This window comes from Aspergillus melleus (assembly GCF_016097325.1).
Source record: "Aspergillus melleus strain CBS 546.65 chromosome Unknown contig3, whole genome shotgun sequence".
NCBI lineage: Eukaryota > Fungi > Ascomycota > Eurotiomycetes > Eurotiales > Aspergillaceae > Aspergillus > Aspergillus melleus.
In genome coordinates this window covers 1,699,128-1,718,498 of record NW_025763372.1, presented here as the reverse complement: position 1 = coordinate 1,718,498, position 19,371 = coordinate 1,699,128, and the positions used below count along the sequence as shown (strand labels likewise).

General features: G+C 52.4%; 10 protein-coding genes across 10 annotated transcripts; 7 read left to right on the top strand and 3 right to left on the bottom strand.

The window, feature by feature from the left end:
- Positions 1–613: 613 nt before the first annotated feature.
- On the top strand, positions 614–865 carry LDX57_005620 (uncharacterized protein; the record flags this gene model as incomplete). The annotated part of the gene is made up of 1 exon (XM_046087308.1): positions 614–865. One exon carries the CDS (start codon positions 614–616, stop codon positions 863–865), a length of 252 nt encoding a protein of 83 aa, XP_045943275.1.
- Positions 866–1,149: 284 nt separating this feature from the next.
- LDX57_005619 (uncharacterized protein) lies at positions 1,150–1,680 on the bottom strand (the record flags this gene model as incomplete). The annotated part of the gene is made up of 1 exon (XM_046087307.1): positions 1,150–1,680. The coding sequence occupies one exon, from the start codon at positions 1,678–1,680 to the stop codon at positions 1,150–1,152; it is 531 nt and encodes a 176-aa protein (XP_045943274.1).
- Positions 1,681–2,065: 385 nt separating this feature from the next.
- On the top strand, positions 2,066–3,767 carry LDX57_005618 (uncharacterized protein; the record flags this gene model as incomplete). Its single annotated transcript, XM_046087306.1, has 2 exons — positions 2,066–2,273; positions 2,326–3,767. The coding sequence occupies 2 exons, from the start codon at positions 2,066–2,068 to the stop codon at positions 3,765–3,767; spliced, it is 1,650 nt and encodes a 549-aa protein (XP_045943273.1).
- A 983-nt stretch (positions 3,768–4,750) lies between these two features.
- LDX57_005617 (uncharacterized protein) lies at positions 4,751–6,577 on the top strand (the record flags this gene model as incomplete). Its single annotated transcript, XM_046087305.1, has 1 exon — positions 4,751–6,577. The coding sequence occupies one exon, from the start codon at positions 4,751–4,753 to the stop codon at positions 6,575–6,577; it is 1,827 nt and encodes a 608-aa protein (XP_045943272.1).
- Positions 6,578–7,285: 708 nt separating this feature from the next.
- On the bottom strand, positions 7,286–8,741 carry LDX57_005616 (LSB5 family protein; the record flags this gene model as incomplete). The annotated part of the gene is made up of 4 exons (XM_046087304.1): positions 7,286–7,298; positions 7,359–8,390; positions 8,448–8,599; positions 8,727–8,741. 4 exons carry the CDS (start codon positions 8,739–8,741, stop codon positions 7,286–7,288), a joined length of 1,212 nt encoding a protein of 403 aa, XP_045943271.1.
- Positions 8,742–9,488: 747 nt separating this feature from the next.
- MET22 (3'(2'),5'-bisphosphate nucleotidase) lies at positions 9,489–10,718 on the top strand (the record flags this gene model as incomplete). The annotated part of the gene is made up of 1 exon (XM_046087303.1): positions 9,489–10,718. The coding sequence occupies one exon, from the start codon at positions 9,489–9,491 to the stop codon at positions 10,716–10,718; it is 1,230 nt and encodes a 409-aa protein (XP_045943270.1).
- A 93-nt stretch (positions 10,719–10,811) lies between these two features.
- MRPL6 (mitochondrial 54S ribosomal protein uL6m) lies at positions 10,812–11,871 on the bottom strand. Its single transcript, XM_046087302.1, has 3 exons — positions 11,572–11,871; positions 11,391–11,504; positions 10,812–11,311 (listed from the first exon to the last, which is right to left on the bottom strand). Exons 1-3 carry the CDS (start codon positions 11,840–11,842, stop codon positions 10,938–10,940), a joined length of 759 nt encoding a protein of 252 aa, XP_045943269.1. The 5' UTR covers positions 11,843–11,871; the 3' UTR covers positions 10,812–10,937.
- A 582-nt stretch (positions 11,872–12,453) lies between these two features.
- Positions 12,454–14,230, top strand: LDX57_005613 (putative nuclear membrane fusion protein Kar5; the record flags this gene model as incomplete). Its single annotated transcript, XM_046087301.1, has 6 exons — positions 12,454–12,505; positions 12,554–13,371; positions 13,419–13,640; positions 13,693–13,749; positions 13,797–14,139; positions 14,196–14,230. The coding sequence occupies 6 exons, from the start codon at positions 12,454–12,456 to the stop codon at positions 14,228–14,230; spliced, it is 1,527 nt and encodes a 508-aa protein (XP_045943268.1).
- Positions 14,231–15,490: 1,260 nt separating this feature from the next.
- faeB-2 (putative feruloyl esterase) lies at positions 15,491–17,131 on the top strand (the record flags this gene model as incomplete). Its single annotated transcript, XM_046087300.1, has 2 exons — positions 15,491–15,830; positions 15,891–17,131. 2 exons carry the CDS (start codon positions 15,491–15,493, stop codon positions 17,129–17,131), a joined length of 1,581 nt encoding a protein of 526 aa, XP_045943267.1.
- Positions 17,132–18,101: 970 nt separating this feature from the next.
- Positions 18,102–19,322, top strand: LDX57_005611 (uncharacterized protein; the record flags this gene model as incomplete). Its single annotated transcript, XM_046087299.1, has 5 exons — positions 18,102–18,243; positions 18,301–18,377; positions 18,438–18,820; positions 18,882–18,943; positions 19,000–19,322. 5 exons carry the CDS (start codon positions 18,102–18,104, stop codon positions 19,320–19,322), a joined length of 987 nt encoding a protein of 328 aa, XP_045943266.1.
- Positions 19,323–19,371: the final 49 nt, after the last annotated feature.

Below are 19,371 nucleotides of genomic sequence, written 5' to 3'. Positions count from 1 at the left end.
CATAGGAACATGATCTTGAGATTAAATGCACATGACGGCCGAGATGGGTCAGAGTTCATATTTCATGTCCTGACACGACTGATGTTTCCCATTGCGTTCCTTGTCGTGAGAGGCCATTCATGGCGATGCAAACTGGCAAGCCTTTTGTATTCCCTGCTACAAACGCAATGAAGTCCGATGCAGACGATCGATGTGTTAATAATTCGACTAGACATCAATATGGGGTAGCCATCATCGGCGATTGTATACTATCAAATAGAAGTGGGATCCTACCGGTCTCTTTATTGTTCGGTGGGAGGTTGGGAGTGAAGACTGGGATGATGAGGGACTCTGTCCGGTGGGTCGATGCGCACGATTCCACTAGATAGATTACTTACGAGTGTATGTAGTAGGGATGATACATAACTATTGGTCCGCAAGGAATACGTCGCAGACCTGGAACAGCGGCTGAGATGCGTCGAGAGCAGACTGCGACGACATGATGACTTGCTGACAGGGCATCTCTCCGTATGCGCAACAGTTCGAGAAGACCGATATGATGTACCAATGCGTGATAACCCCACCATCAGTGCTGCCCGGCCGGTACAAGATGAGGTTCATTTCGATGCATTCAATGGGGGAGGGTCCCCGGTCGGATGACACCAAGACAGATGGCCTTGCCCTGGGATTTGTCGACGAACCGACCATGGTGTTTTACGGCGACTCATCCAGCATTGCGTTCACGCGTTGTCTTCTAGAGGCCATGTCCCTGGATTTGACCGCCAAGGGGACCGAGACGACGTCCCCGTGCAACGAAAATGGGTCTGTTGAGTGCAACGCGGCGCCGATGTCTCAAAAGGAGTCAGTCACGGTGCAATTCCGTTAGGGCTGCCAGGGAACCATGCTCCATAGACTTGTGGAGTTGTTCTAGGCGTGGATGCGCAGCCGCCGCCGGAGTGGCGTCGTGATTGAAAATTAATGGATGCAGTTAGAATCTAACACGGGTCACCGCTAAGTAGTCACGAATCTATCGGGGTAATCTGGCTTTCCCCCCGCCTGACGGATTAAAGGCAATGGTATGGAGCACGACCTTGAAAGGCATAAAGCTCGATCCATACTCATGCTTCCGTGCTCGGCAAATGGCCATTATATTGCTTCCCGCTACCCGGTCTATACGCGGAATCCCTGCCCAATCGGTGCCTTCCATGGGTCGAGGGAGCCATGAAGCTGAAACCAGATGCCCTCATCGGCAGTCGGATAGACCAAGGGAGAGCCGGATTGACGGTCTTTGTCCCATTGAGGCACGCTCGGCAAAGCAATCACGGAGGGACCCGTCTGTCCGTCGACGCTTACCAACGCAGGAGTGGCGGGATATAGTCCTGCATGGTTGGGGTTGACGTACGTTGTCGTGCTGGTATCGTCGCCGCGCAAATGGAGCATTTCAAGACCCACAATACCAACCATCGCATGCAGCACTGCTGTCACAGCCTGCGCCTTGATCGGTCCGGGAATGCAAGGCAAACCGTCGCCTTCGAATTTTACTCCATCAAGCAGGGCTGGATCCTGCGTGAATCCCGGGGTTTTGGCCGCGAAGACCTTCAACAGTCGTTTGCATTCCTCGGGCACCGGAGTGAAGGTCGTGTCGACGTACGTCCCTGGTCCATATTCTTCTGGTGAACCGGTTGCCTGTGTGGTAGCCATTATCCTTGAAGACACTCCCGAAACGCTGGGTGGAGGATACAACGGGGTCAAAAGAAAGCAATGCCAGATGACTGAACGCTGCCCTACATATAGACTAGGTATGATGCGGATTGGCTGACCGGCTCTTTACCACACTGTCCGACTGTCACGGGCAAGAACCGGGTGATCCATAGCGTTACCTGGCATAGAAGACAAGGATGAAGGGAGAGGGAGTAGAAATAAAATTCAGGCGTGCCTCGGAAATCAGGCCGAGACCGGGATGTCATCATCGGCGATCAAGTCGGAGCATCTCCACGTTCCGACCCCAACTTCTCCCCGCTCGCTGCATCGACCAGCAGCATCCTCAACCAAGGGAATTGAACCTACAAAAGATTGCTGTACAACCATGGCTTCAGCTCAGTACAATCCAACCACTGTAGCCGACGTCCCCAGGGCTCCAGTGTCGGAGCAGACACCGCTCCTCGGGGATCAGACTCAGAATGCGACAGTTACTCCCCAAGAGTCAGAGGTCCCTGTAGCCGAGGAACCCACCACGAAGGAGCTGTTGCTGGTTCTAGGAAGTATCTGGATCGGAGTATTTTTGGCAGCGCTAGGTATGTCCGATCTGTTTCGTTGGACTCGGATTGTAGCTAATGGTAATACTAGATACGACCATTGTCGCAACCCTGACGGCTCCCATCTCGTCCTCCTTCCATTCACTTTCCCTGCTGTCCTGGCTTGCCACATCCTATCTGATCTCCAACGCAGCGTTTCAACCGCTGAGTGGGCGACTGACCGACATATTCTCTCGACGCACGGGGCTCGTCTTGTCCAACATTTTCTTCGCCGCGGGAAACGTGATTTGCGGTCTTGCGAAAAGCGAGTGGACTATCATATTGGGCCGTGTTGTCGCAGGCATCGGCGGAGGAGGTCTGACGGCGATTTCGACCTTCGTCACGTCGGACTTGGTACCTCTCCGGAAACGTGGGGTTTGGCAGGGCATCGGAAACCTCTGCTACGGAGCCGGAAGTGGGCTCGGCGGCGTGTTCGGAGGATGGATTAACGACACCTTGGGATGGCGATGGGCCTTCTTGATCCAGGTCCCGTTTGTCGCCGTGTCTTGTGTTGTTGTCGCCTTCACCGTTAAGGTGCCCGTTAAGGAGACCACGCGGGGAAAGTTGAAGCGAGTTGACTTCCTCGGGGCTATCACGTTGGTTATCACCCTCATTCTGTTCCTGCTAGGGCTCAATGCGGGCGGAAACCAAGTGCCGTGGACCCATCCTCTGATCCTCACCACTTTGCCTCTATCGGCCGTCTCTTTTTGCATCTTTGTCTATGTGGAGGCGAATGTCGCGTCCGAGCCTGTCATCCCGGTCCGCTTGCTCCTGGATCGTACAGTCTCTTCTGCCTGTCTCACGAACTGGTTCACGACGATGGCGGTCTTCGGGCTACTGTTCTATCTGCCGCTTTTCTTCCAGGTACAGGGCTTATCGGCGACGGCCGCTGGTGTCCGGCTGATCCCTCAGGCGGTCGGAACCGCAATGGGCTCACTGGGATCAGGGATTCTCATGCGCGCCACCGGACGTTATCAGGCCATGAATTTTGCCGCCATGGCTCTGATGATCCTCGGAGGAAGCCTCATCTGTACTCTGGATCTGACCACCCCAACCTTGCTGCCGTTCGTGTACTTCTTCATCCTGGGGGTTGCTTACGGGAGCATGCTCACCATTACTCTGGTGGCACTGATCTCGGCGGTGGATCATAAGCACCATGCGGTGATCACATCGGCCTCCTATGCATTCCGCAGCACTGGCAGTACGATCGGTATCACCGTTGCGTCCGCAGTGTTTCAGAACATGCTGAAATCCGGTCTTTGGAATCGGTTCGGCAACCGAGAGGATGCCGACGAAGTGATACGCCGTATCCGAGACAGCCTGGACGAGATCTGGAAGCTGCCAGCGGACTGGAAGTCCGGCGTATTGGACGCGTACATGGAGTCGCTGCGGGCTGCCTTTGTTACTTTGTTGGCACTTGCCATTCTGGGGGCTGCCGTGAGCCTGGGGATGCGGCAACACAAGTTGCATTCGAGCCTGGCGCGACGGGATTAGAGAATAGAGGGAATGAAGGATACGAATAGGAGTACTTGTATAGATGATAGACATGTACATACCTCGATGACACTAGATGCTCCCAATGGGGAAGGAGACTACAGCCTCAGGCAGCGACGGACGGCAGGCAGGCCCGACCAATCACGGGACCCACGTTGTCCATCGCCCGCGGATCGCCGCCTTCAACCGAATGACTTCGCCATGATTCTTGCATGATTCTAGCATCCCCGCCAGAGGCGCTTACCCTGGTCAGATAAATCCCGAGTTTCTTCCTTCAAATGAACTCCCCCGCGTGGGACTTGCAGTGATTGTGACCAGCGCCGCTTTCCTCATTCTTCTTCCCTCGCTCATTGCTACTCATTTGTCCCTCCGACGTGGCGACTGAGCGGAGACGCTCCCGATTTACGCCCAAAGCTCCGTCGATTGTCTCGTTGAAATATCACCCAACGAGCTACACCGCTACCCGTCTCTTGATCATACCACGAATCGTGCAACACGTGCGTCCATCTAAATGAAAATCACCTACATGGATTGGTTAGCGTCGTCTGCTGGAAAGTTGCTTGGGCGCCGTTGAAGTCTCCTCCGATTCGAAACAACTTAGAACTGCGTCCCTATCGCTACCTATCGCTGAGTTTCCCTTCTCGCGCCGGCTGCGAGTTTCTTGCTGGGGTAGTAAGGTACAGACAGCCACTGTTTCTTTTTGCCTCTTAACCTCTTTCTTTCTTACTCCAACGTCGCGCGTCTTGTCACCTACCTTTGATTTGCCTCAATTTGTTCTACCGTCTTCAAATTTGGTCTTAGCCCCGATAACAACACATTTCAACAACACTACCTGCCTATCACCACGTTCTGGTCACCACTCTGTTGGTCTGGCCTTGTAACCTTTGGCGTTTTCTCTTATTGACATGGCAGTGGGATTCCAGGCAGATAATCCTACGCCAAGTTACGCAACGACCGTCTCGAAGTGTGGCTGGACGTCTGAAATGGAGATTGATGGAGACGGTGATGTGAATGTGGCGGAACATAATGGATCACCAACACCTGCCCAGGGTTCAATAGCGAATGGCTCGTCTTCGGCAACTGTCTGTCGCCGGAAACGCCTGTTACTCTCGACGGAGAGCGCGTTCGTTGGAAATGTTCTCCCGTCGCTGGTCCAGCATCCCGACATCGAGCTGCGACTGATCACAGACGAGCCCTCTGCCCTTCTCTCCGGGGCCAGCAAAGTACCGCATTACATGGATACTGTCGATAGCCAGACATTTGAGAAAAAGACGGGTGCTCGGAAGTGGTTGAAAGCCAAGGCCGCCGAACTCTGTGAATGGGCGGACATGCTTATCATCGCTCCCATTGATGCTGGAACATTAGGGTCGATGCTGTCGGGCCTCACGAATACATTGACGTTGGCACTTCTCCGCGGTTGGATATCTACCAAGCCAGTCATCTTAATACCTGGCATGACCATCTCGGAATGGCACCATCCATTGAGTGGCAGACAGCTAGAGGAGGTCAACCAGTTTTGGCCCTGGATTCATGTTGTCACGCCGGTCTTGATGAAATCTACCGACCCGGAGGAGCTAGTTCAGTTACATTGGGACGGTCTGCAAGAAACCCTTGAAACCATTGAGAAGGCCCTTGGGCTATCCTTTTCACAAGTCGCCACCTCTTCGCATATCCCTTCGGGCAACTCTTACGAACAATCCATCGCTTCGGATACGAAAGCAACCGGAACCACGACTGTGGCGACATTGCGGCATCTTACAGGTCGTTCCGATAAACCTGAAGATGGGCCAATTTCATTGCCCATGGAATTGTGGCTCAACATCTTTGAGGACCAACTACACGATTGGGAGATTGCCAAAGCTGTCGGCATCCCGACAAACTTGCCTGTACCCAAAGAATGGCAAAACCATCTTTTGAAGATGTCAACCCCTGCATCATTGGAGTACACGATACTGAGGGGATCTTTCGCCGCGATCAAAAAGCGCATTGACAGTTTGCCACGATGGAAACCGATATCTGACCTATCATGCCACTTAATCTCCAAGTTCTCGCGAACAGACGTCCTGTCCTACCTCACAGAAAATCATATTGATCTCCTCTGGACCACATCTCGCCTCACCAACCTTCCATACCGGGCATCCGCGATTTACGGGAATTCCAATATTTTGACCTGGTGGCGTGACGCGCCGGCCCTGCCAAACAAAGAGTATATCGCGGATGCTATGGACGGAGCTTCTCGCGCCGGCTTTGTCAACGTCCTCGAATGGTGGAGAACATCCGGCCTAGAACTCCGGTATACGGAGCGGGCACTGGAGTCGGCCAGCGCGGAGGGCCGCGTCAACGTGCTGCAGTGGTGGAAGGACGCTTCGGACAACGCTCCCGCATCGAATCCAATCCCCCTGAAAGTCGGTAAATCCGTTTTGCTTGCCGCCCAATCCGGCCGTACCGAGTCTATCGCCTGGTGGGATGCCTCGGGCATCCCCTATAGTCACGCCGAATCGGTAGCCCGTATTGCTAGCACCCACGGCCACGTCCACGTCCTCGATTTCTGGTACCACCTTAAAGGCGCCAAAATGATCTTCGACTGCCAAGTGCTCGTCGGACCTACCAAGAACGGCCACGACAACGTGCTCGAATGGTGGCGACAGAGCGGGCTGCGGGTGGAGTTCAAAACCTGCGATATCGAGGAAGCCCTTGAAGATGCCGATCCAGTCTCCGGTGCAGAAGGACGTGTCCGACGCTGGTGGACCCGTAACGGCCTCAACCTGGGCGTCGGGACCAGTGAATGGATGAAAACGAAGGTATTATGATGAGACTGTTCACTGCTCAGTTACAATGTCTTCGGGATGTGTGCGAGAAGTGCTTGCCTGCCTTCGACCTCTTCCTCATTACTTATATTTCTATTTTAGCGTCTTTCCCCCTCCAGGGCTTCGGTACAATCTTTCTTATAGAGTACCGATCGCCTGCGTCCCCGGAAAAGCCACGTTCATAATACCCATTTGCATTTATATCTTTTTAGTATTGTCTGACTTGAACGTCTGATTGCATGGCTGTAAATTAGGAAGTGTTATTTATTCTTATTGCATGGTAGCAGGGTTTTTCCCGTTATTCTGTGAAATGAGTCTATGGCATGATGAGGTTTCTGAATCAATGTTAATGATGATGCCTGTGTTGTTTTTCATTTTGGAGAAAAAGTCTTTGCTACGCCTTTCAATGTAAATGAGATTGGTATCGTATGACACAATTATTGGTCTTGAGAAAGTGAAAGGGCAAAAGAAATACCAGAAAATAAAAAATATATCAAGAAACAGAAAAGGTAATGGTACATGCCATGATGGATCGAAAACCAGTCAATCCATTCAAAACACTCAATCCACTCCACCGAGTCCAACCATCGTTGCTTATCATGTATCGTGAGGGAATAGGGTAAACGAGTCAAGGGAGGGTGTAATGACCGTCAATCCGCGGAAACGGCTAGAAATAGGGGACAGGGGCCCCTTATGTCGAATGCTTTTTAATTAAACCTCCTTCCTGCATAGAATTAGCGGACTAGCCCGGTGGAACGGTCGCAGACGACAACGCGATACATACCAGGTAGGTTGGGATTTCTCAATGCCAGGAGTACGGATCTCATTGCGGTCTCCGAACGGATTGTCCTCGTCGTCGTCCTCATCCTCGTCGGTTTCTGATGTATCGCTGTCGTTGGCCCGTCGCGCTTGCTGTGAAGAAGACGACGGGACGCTGATACTGAGCGGCCGCACAGGCCGGGGAGGCTTGGGCGGGTTAATAACAAGACCCGCAAACGACTCGTTCACATCGTCGCGGTCAGGAGTCCAGCCGGTCTCCAGAACATCCTGGTCGCTATCGCTATCATAGTCCACGCTCTTATCCAAGACTTCGAATGCCATCAAGGCGGTAACTAGCTCCTCGTTGGCGTGAATCAGACTCCCCAGGAACTCTTCACTCTCTACGTTCTGGATGTACCGAAGAATTTGGCGTCGGAGTTGCTTGCATGTTTCAAAGCGGTTGAGGACCTCGGCATCTTCACTCACGCGGTGCGTTTCACGGTTGACAAGTTTCAGAGAGTTCAGAAGGTTTGTGCTAGCGACTGATGAAGAGGCGAGTGTTTGTAAGATTTCCGGCTTTTCTCTCTCCAGATTGAAGGGGGCGCGGGTCTTCTTCTCCTTCTTATCTTTCTTCTCCTTTTTGAGGGACTTGCTCGACGAGTGCTTATGTTTGGGTCCACTAAGGACTGTGGATGGTCCATCTCCGGCCGAGATGGACACGGTGTGACCCATGGGGGGTTCATCAGAGGGGTTGGCCTCCCGTAGAACCTTGGCCTTGGCCTGGTTTGCCGGTTGCTTGCGCTTCGGCAACTGTCGATAGAGGGCCGTGATTCCTCCCATGCCAGGGGTATTCTTGTAAGATGCTGCCCATTGCCCGAAGAGTTGTTTGCATTTTTGCTTCACAAGGGGATCAGAAACCGAGTCGGTGGCGGCAATTCGCAACCGTTCCAGCAATGGCTCGTCGGCAAACTCCCGCAGAAAACGGTCCCCGGCATTTTGGATCAGAAAGTCGAGAATCGTAAGCGCTCTTAGTTGGCGATGGAGGTTTCCATATTTTCTATATAAGCGTTAGTCGTAATGCCGCACTAGCCAGGAGTCAAGAGCGAAGACTGACAGCTTCTTGCGCAAAGCCCGACTAGCTTCGGTCGGGCCGCTACCCTGGATAGTTACAGCCTCTATAAGATCAACGATTCCGCTAGAGTCTTCGACCTCATATTGTTCGCTAGTAAGAACTTCAATCTGTACGGTCACGGCCGAGTAGGGTTTCTGCACACCTGTTGCGTTAGTGCCAGCCCGCTCAACAGTCACCCCATCACACTGCAAATCCTCAGGGGACAATCTACACGCGGATTGTGCATTCTCGACAAGACTGCCCCCATGGGGATCAACTTACCGACGAGTGGAACATGATGACAAGAACGCAGTCGCTCCGATATATTGATATTTGATCCCGAGATTCAGTATCTGACAATCGCCCTCGCCTTGGATGTTGATAACCGGTATCCCCGCATCCGAGTCCACAGTCCACAATCAATCAAACTTAACGGAACAAAGCAACGAAGATGATGATGTGACCACCAAGTGAAGATATCTCAAGGGACCTGACTCCTATTTTGACCTCGCGCGAAGCCCTTCGGAGTTTCACTTTAATAGTAGTGCAGAACAGCAAAGGACCAGCGCAATGACAATGGCCAAACAGTGACGTGTTAGACCCAGTCGGAGTGGGTTTCAGATTGTCTCCCTTGGTGATGAGCTGCCTAGCACGCCGTACCCCTCCAAGAAAGGAAATCCCAGCTCGTAAACAAGCTCGTGCAGATCGACGGTTAGGCCTCCAGGCATGAAGAGAGGGAGACGAGGAGAGTGAAAAAGAAAGCAAAGACAACGTCATGCCGCAATCGCCAATCTCGTGACTGCCCCTCGCTATCTTCCCAAACGGGTTTAGGGCGGGGGAAAGATTAAGGAGTGCCTCAGTGCCTCGGTGCCTCATTGCCTGAGGATGCCGGGACGATTCGAGGACTGGACGGCCTTCCTTCCTGCTGAAGCTCGACACCGTTCGGCCTACTCAGTACTCTCCTTTGATACCCACCTGCCCCTCCTTCCTTTCCCCCCCTGTAGGTACGGAAAGGCCCTCCCAATCGTCTCCTTCTCTCAGTAAATGGGTCCTGCGATACCGGCCGATCGCTTCTCGATTCGCCGGCCGCGCCTCTCAACATTTGTCGTCTGCTCCACTCTGCTTCTGGGAGTCAGTATCATCTTAAAAACCCGCCACTTACTTCCCCTCCCTCAACTATTTTCCTTTTCTCATTCCTATACCCAAGTCGCAACCATGTCTTACCAACAGGAACGCTTTATCGCCGAACTTGCCGTCCAGCGCGCAACCCTCCTCACCCAGAAGGTTTTCAACGAGAAGGCCAAGGGTACCGTATCCAAGGATGACAAGTCGCCCGTTACCATTGGTGACTTCGGAGCTCAGGCCTTGATCATCCAGGCTATTCGCAAGAACTTCCCCAATGACGAGATCGTTGCCGAAGAAGAGGCCAGCTCCCTCCGGGAAGACAAGGCGCTGAGCGCCGAGATCTGGAGACTGGTCAGCGACATCAAATTGGAGGACCCCGAGAGCGACAATCTCCTGGGCGGGCCCTTGCCAAGCGAAGAAGCAATGTTGGACATTATCGACCAAGGCAAGAGTGCGGGAGGCCCCAAGGGTCGCGTGTGGGCTCTGGACCCCATCGACGGCACCAAGGGTTTCCTGCGTGGCGGACAATACGCCGTTTGTCTCGGCTTGATCGAGGACGGCGATGTCAAGGCGGGTGCCATTGGCTGCCCCAACCTGCCCGTGGACGACTCGGCCGCCATGACCGCTTCGATTGGTGTTGACCAGACCAGCGGCTCTGGCAACGGAGTGCTTTTCTCTGCGATCAAGGGCGCCGGCTCCACCAGCCGCCCGCTCACCAACGCCACTCTCGCCGAGAGCAAGTCGATCTCCATGCGCCCCGTTCCCAATATTGCGGAGGCCGTCTTCTGCGAGGGTGTCGAAGCCGGACACTCCGCCCAGGGCGACAACGCTGCTGTTGCGGAGCGGTTGGGAATTACCGCCCCCAGCGTGCGACTGGACTCCCAGGCCAAGTACTGCTCCATTGCCCGGGGAGCCGGTGATATCTACCTGCGACTGCCTGTGAAGAAGGACTACCAGGAGAAGATCTGGGATCACGCCGCCGGTGACCTGATCGTGCGTGAAGCCGGCGGTCAAGTGACCGACATTTATGGCCAGCGACTGGACTTCAGCAAGGGTCGCACTTTGGCTGCCAACAAGGGCGTTGTTGCCGCTCCTGCTGCCGTCCAGGACCAGGTCATCGACGCTGTGAAGCTTGTTCTGAAGCTGTAAAAATGAATAGGGGGATATCTTTACGTATTTGCTATCTGATGAACACCATCTTTGTCACGAATTTTCTTTCCAGACTCGTTGCGCGCTAGATGCGTCTAAAAGTACATAAAATTTGATAGATACCAGTCGCGGACAAAAAGGAAACGTGCTTGGGATATACATGTACAGAAAGTGTAGACTGCTCCTCTTTTCGAACACCTGATTATAAGACAATACCGTTTACCGGATCTTCTTGGCCTTCAGCTTGATCGTCTCCCCGTTTATGAAGATACCCTTGCCCTTGTACGGCTCCGGTCTTCTCCATTCCTTGATTTCCGCCGCAAACTTGGTGACCACGTTCTTGTTGACTCCCTCCAGCAGGATACGCGTCGGCTGCGGAGTGCTGGCTTTGACACCCTTGGGGACACCCAATTCGATGGGGTGAGAGTATCCGACCTTGAGAGAGACGAACTCCTGACCGGGGTACTCGGACTCGACGGTGGTGGCCGTCGTTTCAATGCTGGCTCTGTAACCGACACCGACCAGACTGAGAATACAGATGTGACCTTCCGACACGCCGAGGATGTAGTTCTGTAAGTGCGCCCGAGTAGTGCCTAAGTGAGAGAGAACCAAGAGTTAGATTTGGGATTGACGCCAACAGCACAACAAGCTCTCAATCGTAGCGATACATACCCCACATAGCGCGTTGGTGCGCGATCTCCGGATCTTGGACAGTGAGGCTGGCTTTCCGGGAAGCTTCGTCGTGTGCGACCTCCAGGAAGGGAGGGATGTCCAGTGTCATTTCACCTATCGTTCACATTCACGGTTAGAGAACCTGCATCCCCGGGACGACGATTCCAGCGTAATGGCTCACCCAATGGCCCCTTCACCTCAATTGCGACCTTGGGCTTTTCTTTGGCCATTCCTCTCACTTGGGTCTGAGGAAGATCGATAAACTTCAGGCTGACTTCGGGGGGGATGGAGAGCGCGGCGCCGCCAACTCGAGATTGCGTCGGTGAGGTGGTAGAGAAACATTGTGTTCGTTGGGAGGAAAAGGCGGGGGCGAGGAAGACTGGCAGAGATCCCTGCTTCAAGGGACTCCGTGACAGCTGTCGGAAGCAGCTCTGGGCGAGAGATCGTGACATGGCGGTGATAATTGAGGGTTTGATGCTGGACGATGGCGGAGTGAACTCCGATTCCCGACTGATTTTGCCCGGAGCCCTGCGTCGCCAAATGTGGTTAGTGCGGTTCGGGTCACGTGATGGACTGGCTGTATAGATCGGGGGAGGCGTCGACCTCCTCTCACGCTGCAACAAGAATCATGGGGTGTTGAGCTCCATCATCGACGGTACTTATCCGTCATTGACTGAGTTGTTAGATTATTTGATTTATGCATTGCCTTCCGTCCCCGCCTCACGATAGTCCAGTTCTCTTTCTGTCTGTCCACATGGTTTACTTTGCTATATTTACATACTACTTACCTTTCGTTCCGATCTGGCCATCCATATCTACTGATATATGATCCAACTTTATTGTCGAAGACATACTGGATATCCCACCGGAGCTCTGTCTATTATTGTTGTTGCATCCTTTCTCCGACGTACTTTCTCATTAGTAGGACCAAGCAGCGTCTGTTACCCTGCAGCCATCACGACTTTCCAAACTTCCACTCGCTCAGTTCTTTCGGATCCTTGACCTTGATACCAGTGACAAGATGGCTCGACCCTTCTCTTCAAAAGCTACGTTATCGTATACGATGGTATACTGGCTGCTCGTTCTGGGCTTTGGCTACGCTGAAACCACCAGTGGTACGTTCAAGCTCGACATGAATGGGACGCGCTAATAAGGAGTTGCAGGACATGAGCTACAGAGAGATATTCAGGCCGAAGATATGAACCTTGTTACTTTCTTGAACTCGAAGACACAACAACATGACGCTATATTCGTGGAAGCGGTTCAGCTGCTGGAAACAATGAAGTCATCGCCGTCTTGCAACCGATTAGCAGCCTCGAGGCTGATTAAATCGTGCCAGTCAATTGGAGCAATAGATGAGAGCATAGACCCCGATACCTACGTGGCTCTGGAGCATGTGCGGTCGCTCTATGCTGCTAGCTTGGCTATTTGCGAACTCAATGAAGCGGGCGCCTCCACTCCCTCGCCATGTGTCCCGGTGACAACGCCGTCGCAGAACAAAAGAAGACTCTTTGGATTCTCTTCCAAGTCCACGTCGCCAATCCAGGGGCCAGGCACTGTTTCCAAGGAGCTGCTTGCTTCATGCCTCAAAACGCTGGAATCGAGACCCCAATGGTGGACCTCGTACAGTAATAGCAGGCAGAATGCCATAGTCATATGCCAAGCAGCAAGGGTCGAAGGCGAGAAAGAAGAGCTTCTTGAGCTTTACAAATCTATTGTTGAGGCCTCCTTTAAGCTTAACAGCGGCCTTCAAGAAGCTTTGCGCATAGCTGTTGCGGAGTCAGCACAGCATAAAGCCTTCATGGAAGCCACAGAAATCATGAGGGCCAGACTAGTCGCAGACCTTGAAGAAACAGATTCTCGCTTCAGCAGAATATTCGAGAAGATCTTCCATGACATTGAACTTGGTGCCAAGTCGATGGTCGATTCCGTCAACTCAGTACTTAGCAGGACTCAAAATGAAGCGACCAGCTTAGAAAGGGTAAGGCAGCCGCTTGCAATATAGAGGGTTTATCTAAAACTTTATAGAACATTCTCAATGCCACCACCGAAATAAGCCACTTGCAGCAGACATTGAGAGCTGTTCATGATGAGGCATTGCTCAGGAATGAGGAAATGAGGATTGCTCATCGGCAGGATTCTTCGACACAGACTGAGCTTGCATCCTCAATCCAGGAAAAGCTGGAAATCCTCTTGCGAGGTGACATTGCGACTATAGTCGTTCAAATGCAGGCATTTGATTCATCAATAGTAAGTGACCCCGTTAAAATTCCGAGCGTCGCTCATGCTCATGCCTAAGCAGGAATGGCTGTCGGGAAGGTTTGGGGTTCTATTGCAGCAAGAGACGAGCATATCCGAGGTATGTAAAATCTTCCAAGCTTTTCACACTGTGCTAACCCTTTGAAGCGCCTGCAAGGTCTTAAAAATACACTCGAGAAATCTCAAATGAATGCCGACAATCTCCACAAATCGCAGGCCGAGCAGCTTGAGTCATTCAGGGCGCAATCTCAAATCCAGCAGAATATGCAGACCAGCATGCATATCTCACAGGCTCTCATAGATAAAGCCGCTGCAACCGCGGCCAATCTGCAGGCCATGATTGATGAAGCCACGATGAAGTATAAAGAGTCACCTACGATGAGCGGACTTTTTGGGTCATACTCGGCATGGATGGCGTATGGCCTTCTTTTTAGCGTACTGGGTACGCAGAATCTGAAAGTATTCATTGCAATGCTACTATTCGCTGCCGGTGAAGAATCCTTTCGCTCGGGGTCTGAAGAAGGAGCTAACTTATTCTTCGCATAGTGCATGTCTCGGCCAAGCTCTTGTGGTATATTTGATTCACGCGCGACACGCTGATAAAGTACCGCACGATGAGAGCGCGCCAGGAGTATAGGCCTTGACCATGGCATGTTACGAAACCGCCCTACTATATTCAACTCCCCTGGAGTTAGTTATTCCTACATTTGATTGTGAACTGTTCATTTGCGGTCTTTTCTAAAGCAGAGATGAAAGGGAAGCAATTAGCCATCTGTTATTCGAATGTTTTCTTTCTTCGGCTGTCTACTGCGTGCTTTCCTTTTGCTTTTCCCCCCTTTACTTTCCAGCTTCTGTTTATCGGACTTCTACGAATGCTAATTACTAATGATTCTTATTTTCATTTCTTTTTTCCCTTTCACAACCCTCACTCCCGCGCAGCTAGACTAACTGGGCCCACTAATCCGGGGGATTTTAGGCAGGCAGATGAACCAAGGACGGAAAAAATGCTTTGACTCCCTTGGTGTCAGGGATGGGTACGAGATAACAGTTTGTGTTGTATCAGGAAAAACAATGTTTTGCGCTACGGCATCGCGCTCGGTAGAGACACAACCATAATCTTCCCCAGGTGAGTATCGGCAAGAGATCCAGGCATATGTCTGCCCCGCGTGCCTCGGCAATTTTAGGCCTACTTGAATGGCAGTTCTCGTGCTCAAAGAGGCTGCTGCTCAAGGGTTTTTAACAGTGCTACCTCAGTGCAAGTCGAGTCGAACTATCGCCGCATATTTTGACGAGGCAAGGCAACATGTTCCGCTTTAGGGCCAAAGAACCTTGGGTTTGCCAGGTGACGATGAAGAGCTCGGTGAAAAGCTTCGAGGTGCTGATCTCGGCAGCGGCACTAGCCGAGAAATGCATCTTGACGAAGGAATGGACTTGAGGGACCTTCTCCAACTGCCGAAAGCAATCGAGATGACGTGCCCAGGAAATTTCTCCGCATTTGTGGGGAATCCGTTTGACGATCCCCAGACTCCGGTGGACGCCAAGTCACAAACATCACCCACGTACCCCTGGAAAATTGCTCTTCTTCATTTCGGAGTGTGCTTAAATCCGCCAAATGTGCTATGCAGCACCATATCTTGGCCAATGGGCATCCTCCTAGCTGCCTCAAATGGGGAAATCTCGAATTCACTTTCCGGCATAACTTCGGAGGGAGCTTTCCCGTGTCCCCACAGACCCTCTGATAGCTATCACTGGCAGGAAAAGTATATAATAATGGATCTTGTGCTTTGCTCGCAAGAACACTAGCCAGACACTCCAAAGCCGTCAATTACAATTGAGAGAACATGGCTCCCTTGCACCTCCTTCTACCCTTGCTTTCGCTGGGAACAGCGTCTCTTGCTCGGGAAGATGCTTTCAAGTCTCAATGCACCAGCTTCGCGGATAAAATCGACCTACCCAATGTGAAGGTGAACTTCGTCAGCTATGTCCCGGGGAACACGAACCTCTCCCTCGCAGGCAATCCAGCTACATGTGGCGAAGGTTCGCAGACTGTGCCTGCAGACATTTGCCGGATTGCGCTGGCCGTGGCCACTTCGAACAGCAGCGAGATCACTATGGAAGCCTGGTTTCCGCGGGACTACACAGGCCGTTTCTTGAGCACCGGAAATGGAGGACTTGGTGGCTGTATGTGACTTGGTTTGCTTCACAATTTGATTGGAGCTCGCCACTGATAGATATATCCAGGCATCCAGTACTATGACGTTGCGTACGCATCCGGTTTAGGATTTGCAACGGTTGGCGCCAACAACGGTCACAACGGAACATCCGGCGAGCCGTTTTACCAGCACCCCGAGGTCGTCGAGGACTTCGCCTATCGCTCCCTCCATACCGGCGTCGTGATCGGCAAAAAGCTCACCAAGCAGTTCTACGACCAAGGATTCGACAAATCATACTACCTGGGCTGTTCCACCGGTGGCCGTCAGGGCTTCAAGTCCATCCAGAAATACCCCAATGACTTTGACGGCGTGGTCGCCGGCGCTCCCGCCTTCAACTTTATCAACCTGCTGTCGTGGAGCGCTCACTTCTACCCGATCACCGGCTCCCCTTCATCCGATAGCTACCTATCCCCTGCCGAGTGGAAGGTAGTGCACAACGAGATCCTCCGACAGTGCGACGGCATGGACGGAGCTCGCGACGGCGTCATCGAGGACCCAGACCTCTGCCATCCGACCATGGAAACGATCATCTGCAAGTCCGGCTCCTCCTCGAACAAATGCATCACCGGTGCCCAAGCCAAAACGGTCCGCGAGGTTCTCTCCCCCCTCTATGGTGTCAACGGTACCCTCCTGTACCCGCGCATGCAGCCGGGCTCAGAGATCCTCGCATCCCGGATGATGTACAACGGCGAGCCCTTTGCTTACAGCAAGGACTGGTACCGGTACGTCGTCTACAACGATACGAACTGGGACGCCACGACCTTCTCCGTCTCGGACACGGCCAACGCGCTGGCCCAGAACCCCTTCAACATTCAAACTTGGGACGCCGACCTCTCGCCGTTCCGCGCCGCGGGCGGAAAGGTGCTGACCTACCACGGTCTACAGGACCAGCTGATCAGCTCGGATAACTCGAAGCTGTACTATGCGCGCGTGGCAGAGACCATGAATCTGGCGCCCGAGGACCTGGACGAGTTCTATCGCTTCTTCCCCATCAGTGGCATGGCACATTGCGCGCAGGGCGACGGCGCGTTTGGTATCGGAAACGGGTACCGCACGGATAACGGCAAGGAGCCCGAGAATAACGTCCTGATGGCGATGGTGCAGTGGGTTGAGAAGGGCATTGCGCCGGAGCATGTCCGTGGCGCCAAGTTTGTCAATAGTCCCGGAGGCGCGGTCGAGTATACTCGGAAACATTGCAGATACCCTCGGAGAAACGTGTACAAGGGGCCAGGGAACTACACAGAGGAGAGTGCGTGGCACTGCGTGTAGTTCTACAGGAGTCAGTTTGATGGAAAGATGTGTATATATCGACCAGCCTCCAGGAGAAGAATCGAACTCAATTCACCCCAGATGGAGCATCTAGAACTTCCTTCACGGAACTTCCCTCCGCCTCGGCACAAGCGTGATATCGCAGCTTGTGATCAGTCGCGCCACAAGAAGTTAAAAAAAAAAGTACAAAAACCAAGGCAAGGGGTCCGATACTCACTCTGACTAGAAGGCCTGAACACCGACCCATGAACTGCAACGCTGAACGTGATAAAACGCTTGTCATTGTTTAGGGTTAGGGGCGCGACGCCGCACAGACTCTGAAAATTCGGTAGGGGTCTACCGTCCTATGGGATGGCTTCAAATATATTGCCATTAAACTGTGTAGCAGGATGTTTCATCTATCAGGCTTACTGCTCTCAAGGTCTTGAGCCAACTGAACCGATTGGATAGATCCCAACAGGTCTCGATGCTGAGTGTCCCATGTCGGCCACCTCCGATAGCTTGTTTCAAATCGAGGAACCGAGAGACAAAATCGAAATCAAGGAAGAAGAAAGAAAAGAGGCGTCGAAGGCAGCCACCGTCTCTTTTAGGGAGTGTCGCCGGCCTACTATTGATCTGACTATGGGATGCGCCTTGCTAGAGTGGAATTAGGGGTACGGGAGACGACCGTGCGCGATGACAAGGATAAAGAAATGAGCGGTTGGTACTTTTGTGATAAGATTTTCTAGAGCATGGCGTGAATACTACACAGTCCTATATTGTAGATTGTAAAGTTGATACATAACACTTAGTAAATGAAAGATTTATACCCCCGTTAACTGCCTCGAGTACCCCCATTCCTATTCTCTTTCATTCCATTGTCATTCAGTTCCATGCTGACTTCCTTCCTATCCTTTGAGCTGGTTCATCCACCAGAATGGCAGTAGCCCGGCAACCAACCGGCGATTTGGCACTGGGCCTTTCTATAGCCATGATGATCATGGCCTTCATCTCCCTGCCTCTTCGTTTTATCGCACGACTCCAGATCAAGGCGAGTATCTGGGCCCTGGATGATGTACTCATTCTCATCGCCGCCGTGACCTTCTATGCCGAACAAACAGCATTCCTCCTGGGTAAGTAAGACTCGGTAGGAAGGGAGCAGCGCCAACACGGCTCATGCAAAGAAACAGGCATTCTTGGGAATGGTAGTTCAGGAGGGTCTGATCTTATCTTGATGACGCCGTCGCAGATGGATCACTACTTTAAAGTGAGTACACTATTAGTGATCGCGAGGGGCCATAACCTACTCACCTAACTCGTGCATCAGCATCTCTTCATTCAGGAACACCTGTTCGGCCTCTGCATCACCATTATCAAGCTCTCGATCCTCGTCCTATACCGCCGCATCTTCCCAATTCACAGCTTCAAGCGCCTGACCTGGATTCCCATTGTGATGAGCACCATTTGGTATATTGTTCTCGTTTTACTTCTCATCTTCCAATGTCACCCAATCCACGCTGCGTGGACTGTGGCCCTGAAGGTGACCACGGCAAGATGCATGAGAGCTGGAAGCCTCTTGGTCGGAACTGGGATCGCCAACATCGTGATTGATCTTATCATATTGGCGCTCCCTGTGTACATGGTCCGGAAGTCCGGTTTGGGGACCGCAAAGAAAGCCAGTATCCTCTGCATTTTTCTTCTCGGAGGCTTGTTCGTCCATCTTCCTTCCCGAGTCAGTTCCTGCGTTTCTCTGCTGACCGTCTTTTCATAGCGTATGCGTTGCTAGTGCCATCCGTTCCTATCACTGCTGGAGGGGGGGCCACGGAGCCACTGGTGAGTACGTTCCTTTCCCATCTTACATATCGGTTAGGCTCACATCGATCAATCAGGTTCCACAACCATGAGTTTAAACTGGGCCACGATCGAGCTAGCAATGGCGCTGATCTGCGCGAGTATGCCTACATACGCTCCTCTCTTCGCTAAAGTGCGCCGGAAGATTGGTTCCTCGCAGAATAGATCCGCGCCATCGAATGGCGGATCCGCGCTCACTGGTAGCAAGCACTTGAGCAGCAGTTACGACTATGATCAGTTAGTTGATCAGCCTAGCGCCTCTTACCAGCCGGTTAATGTGACGACTCGCGTGGATGCCCGTCCAAGCAATTTTTATGAGATGGGACCTATTCACCGACAACGCAGCGTGGACGTTGTGTGATTCATGGTTTTGGGAGGAGTCTTTCCTGGTGGGATAAAAGATCATCTCT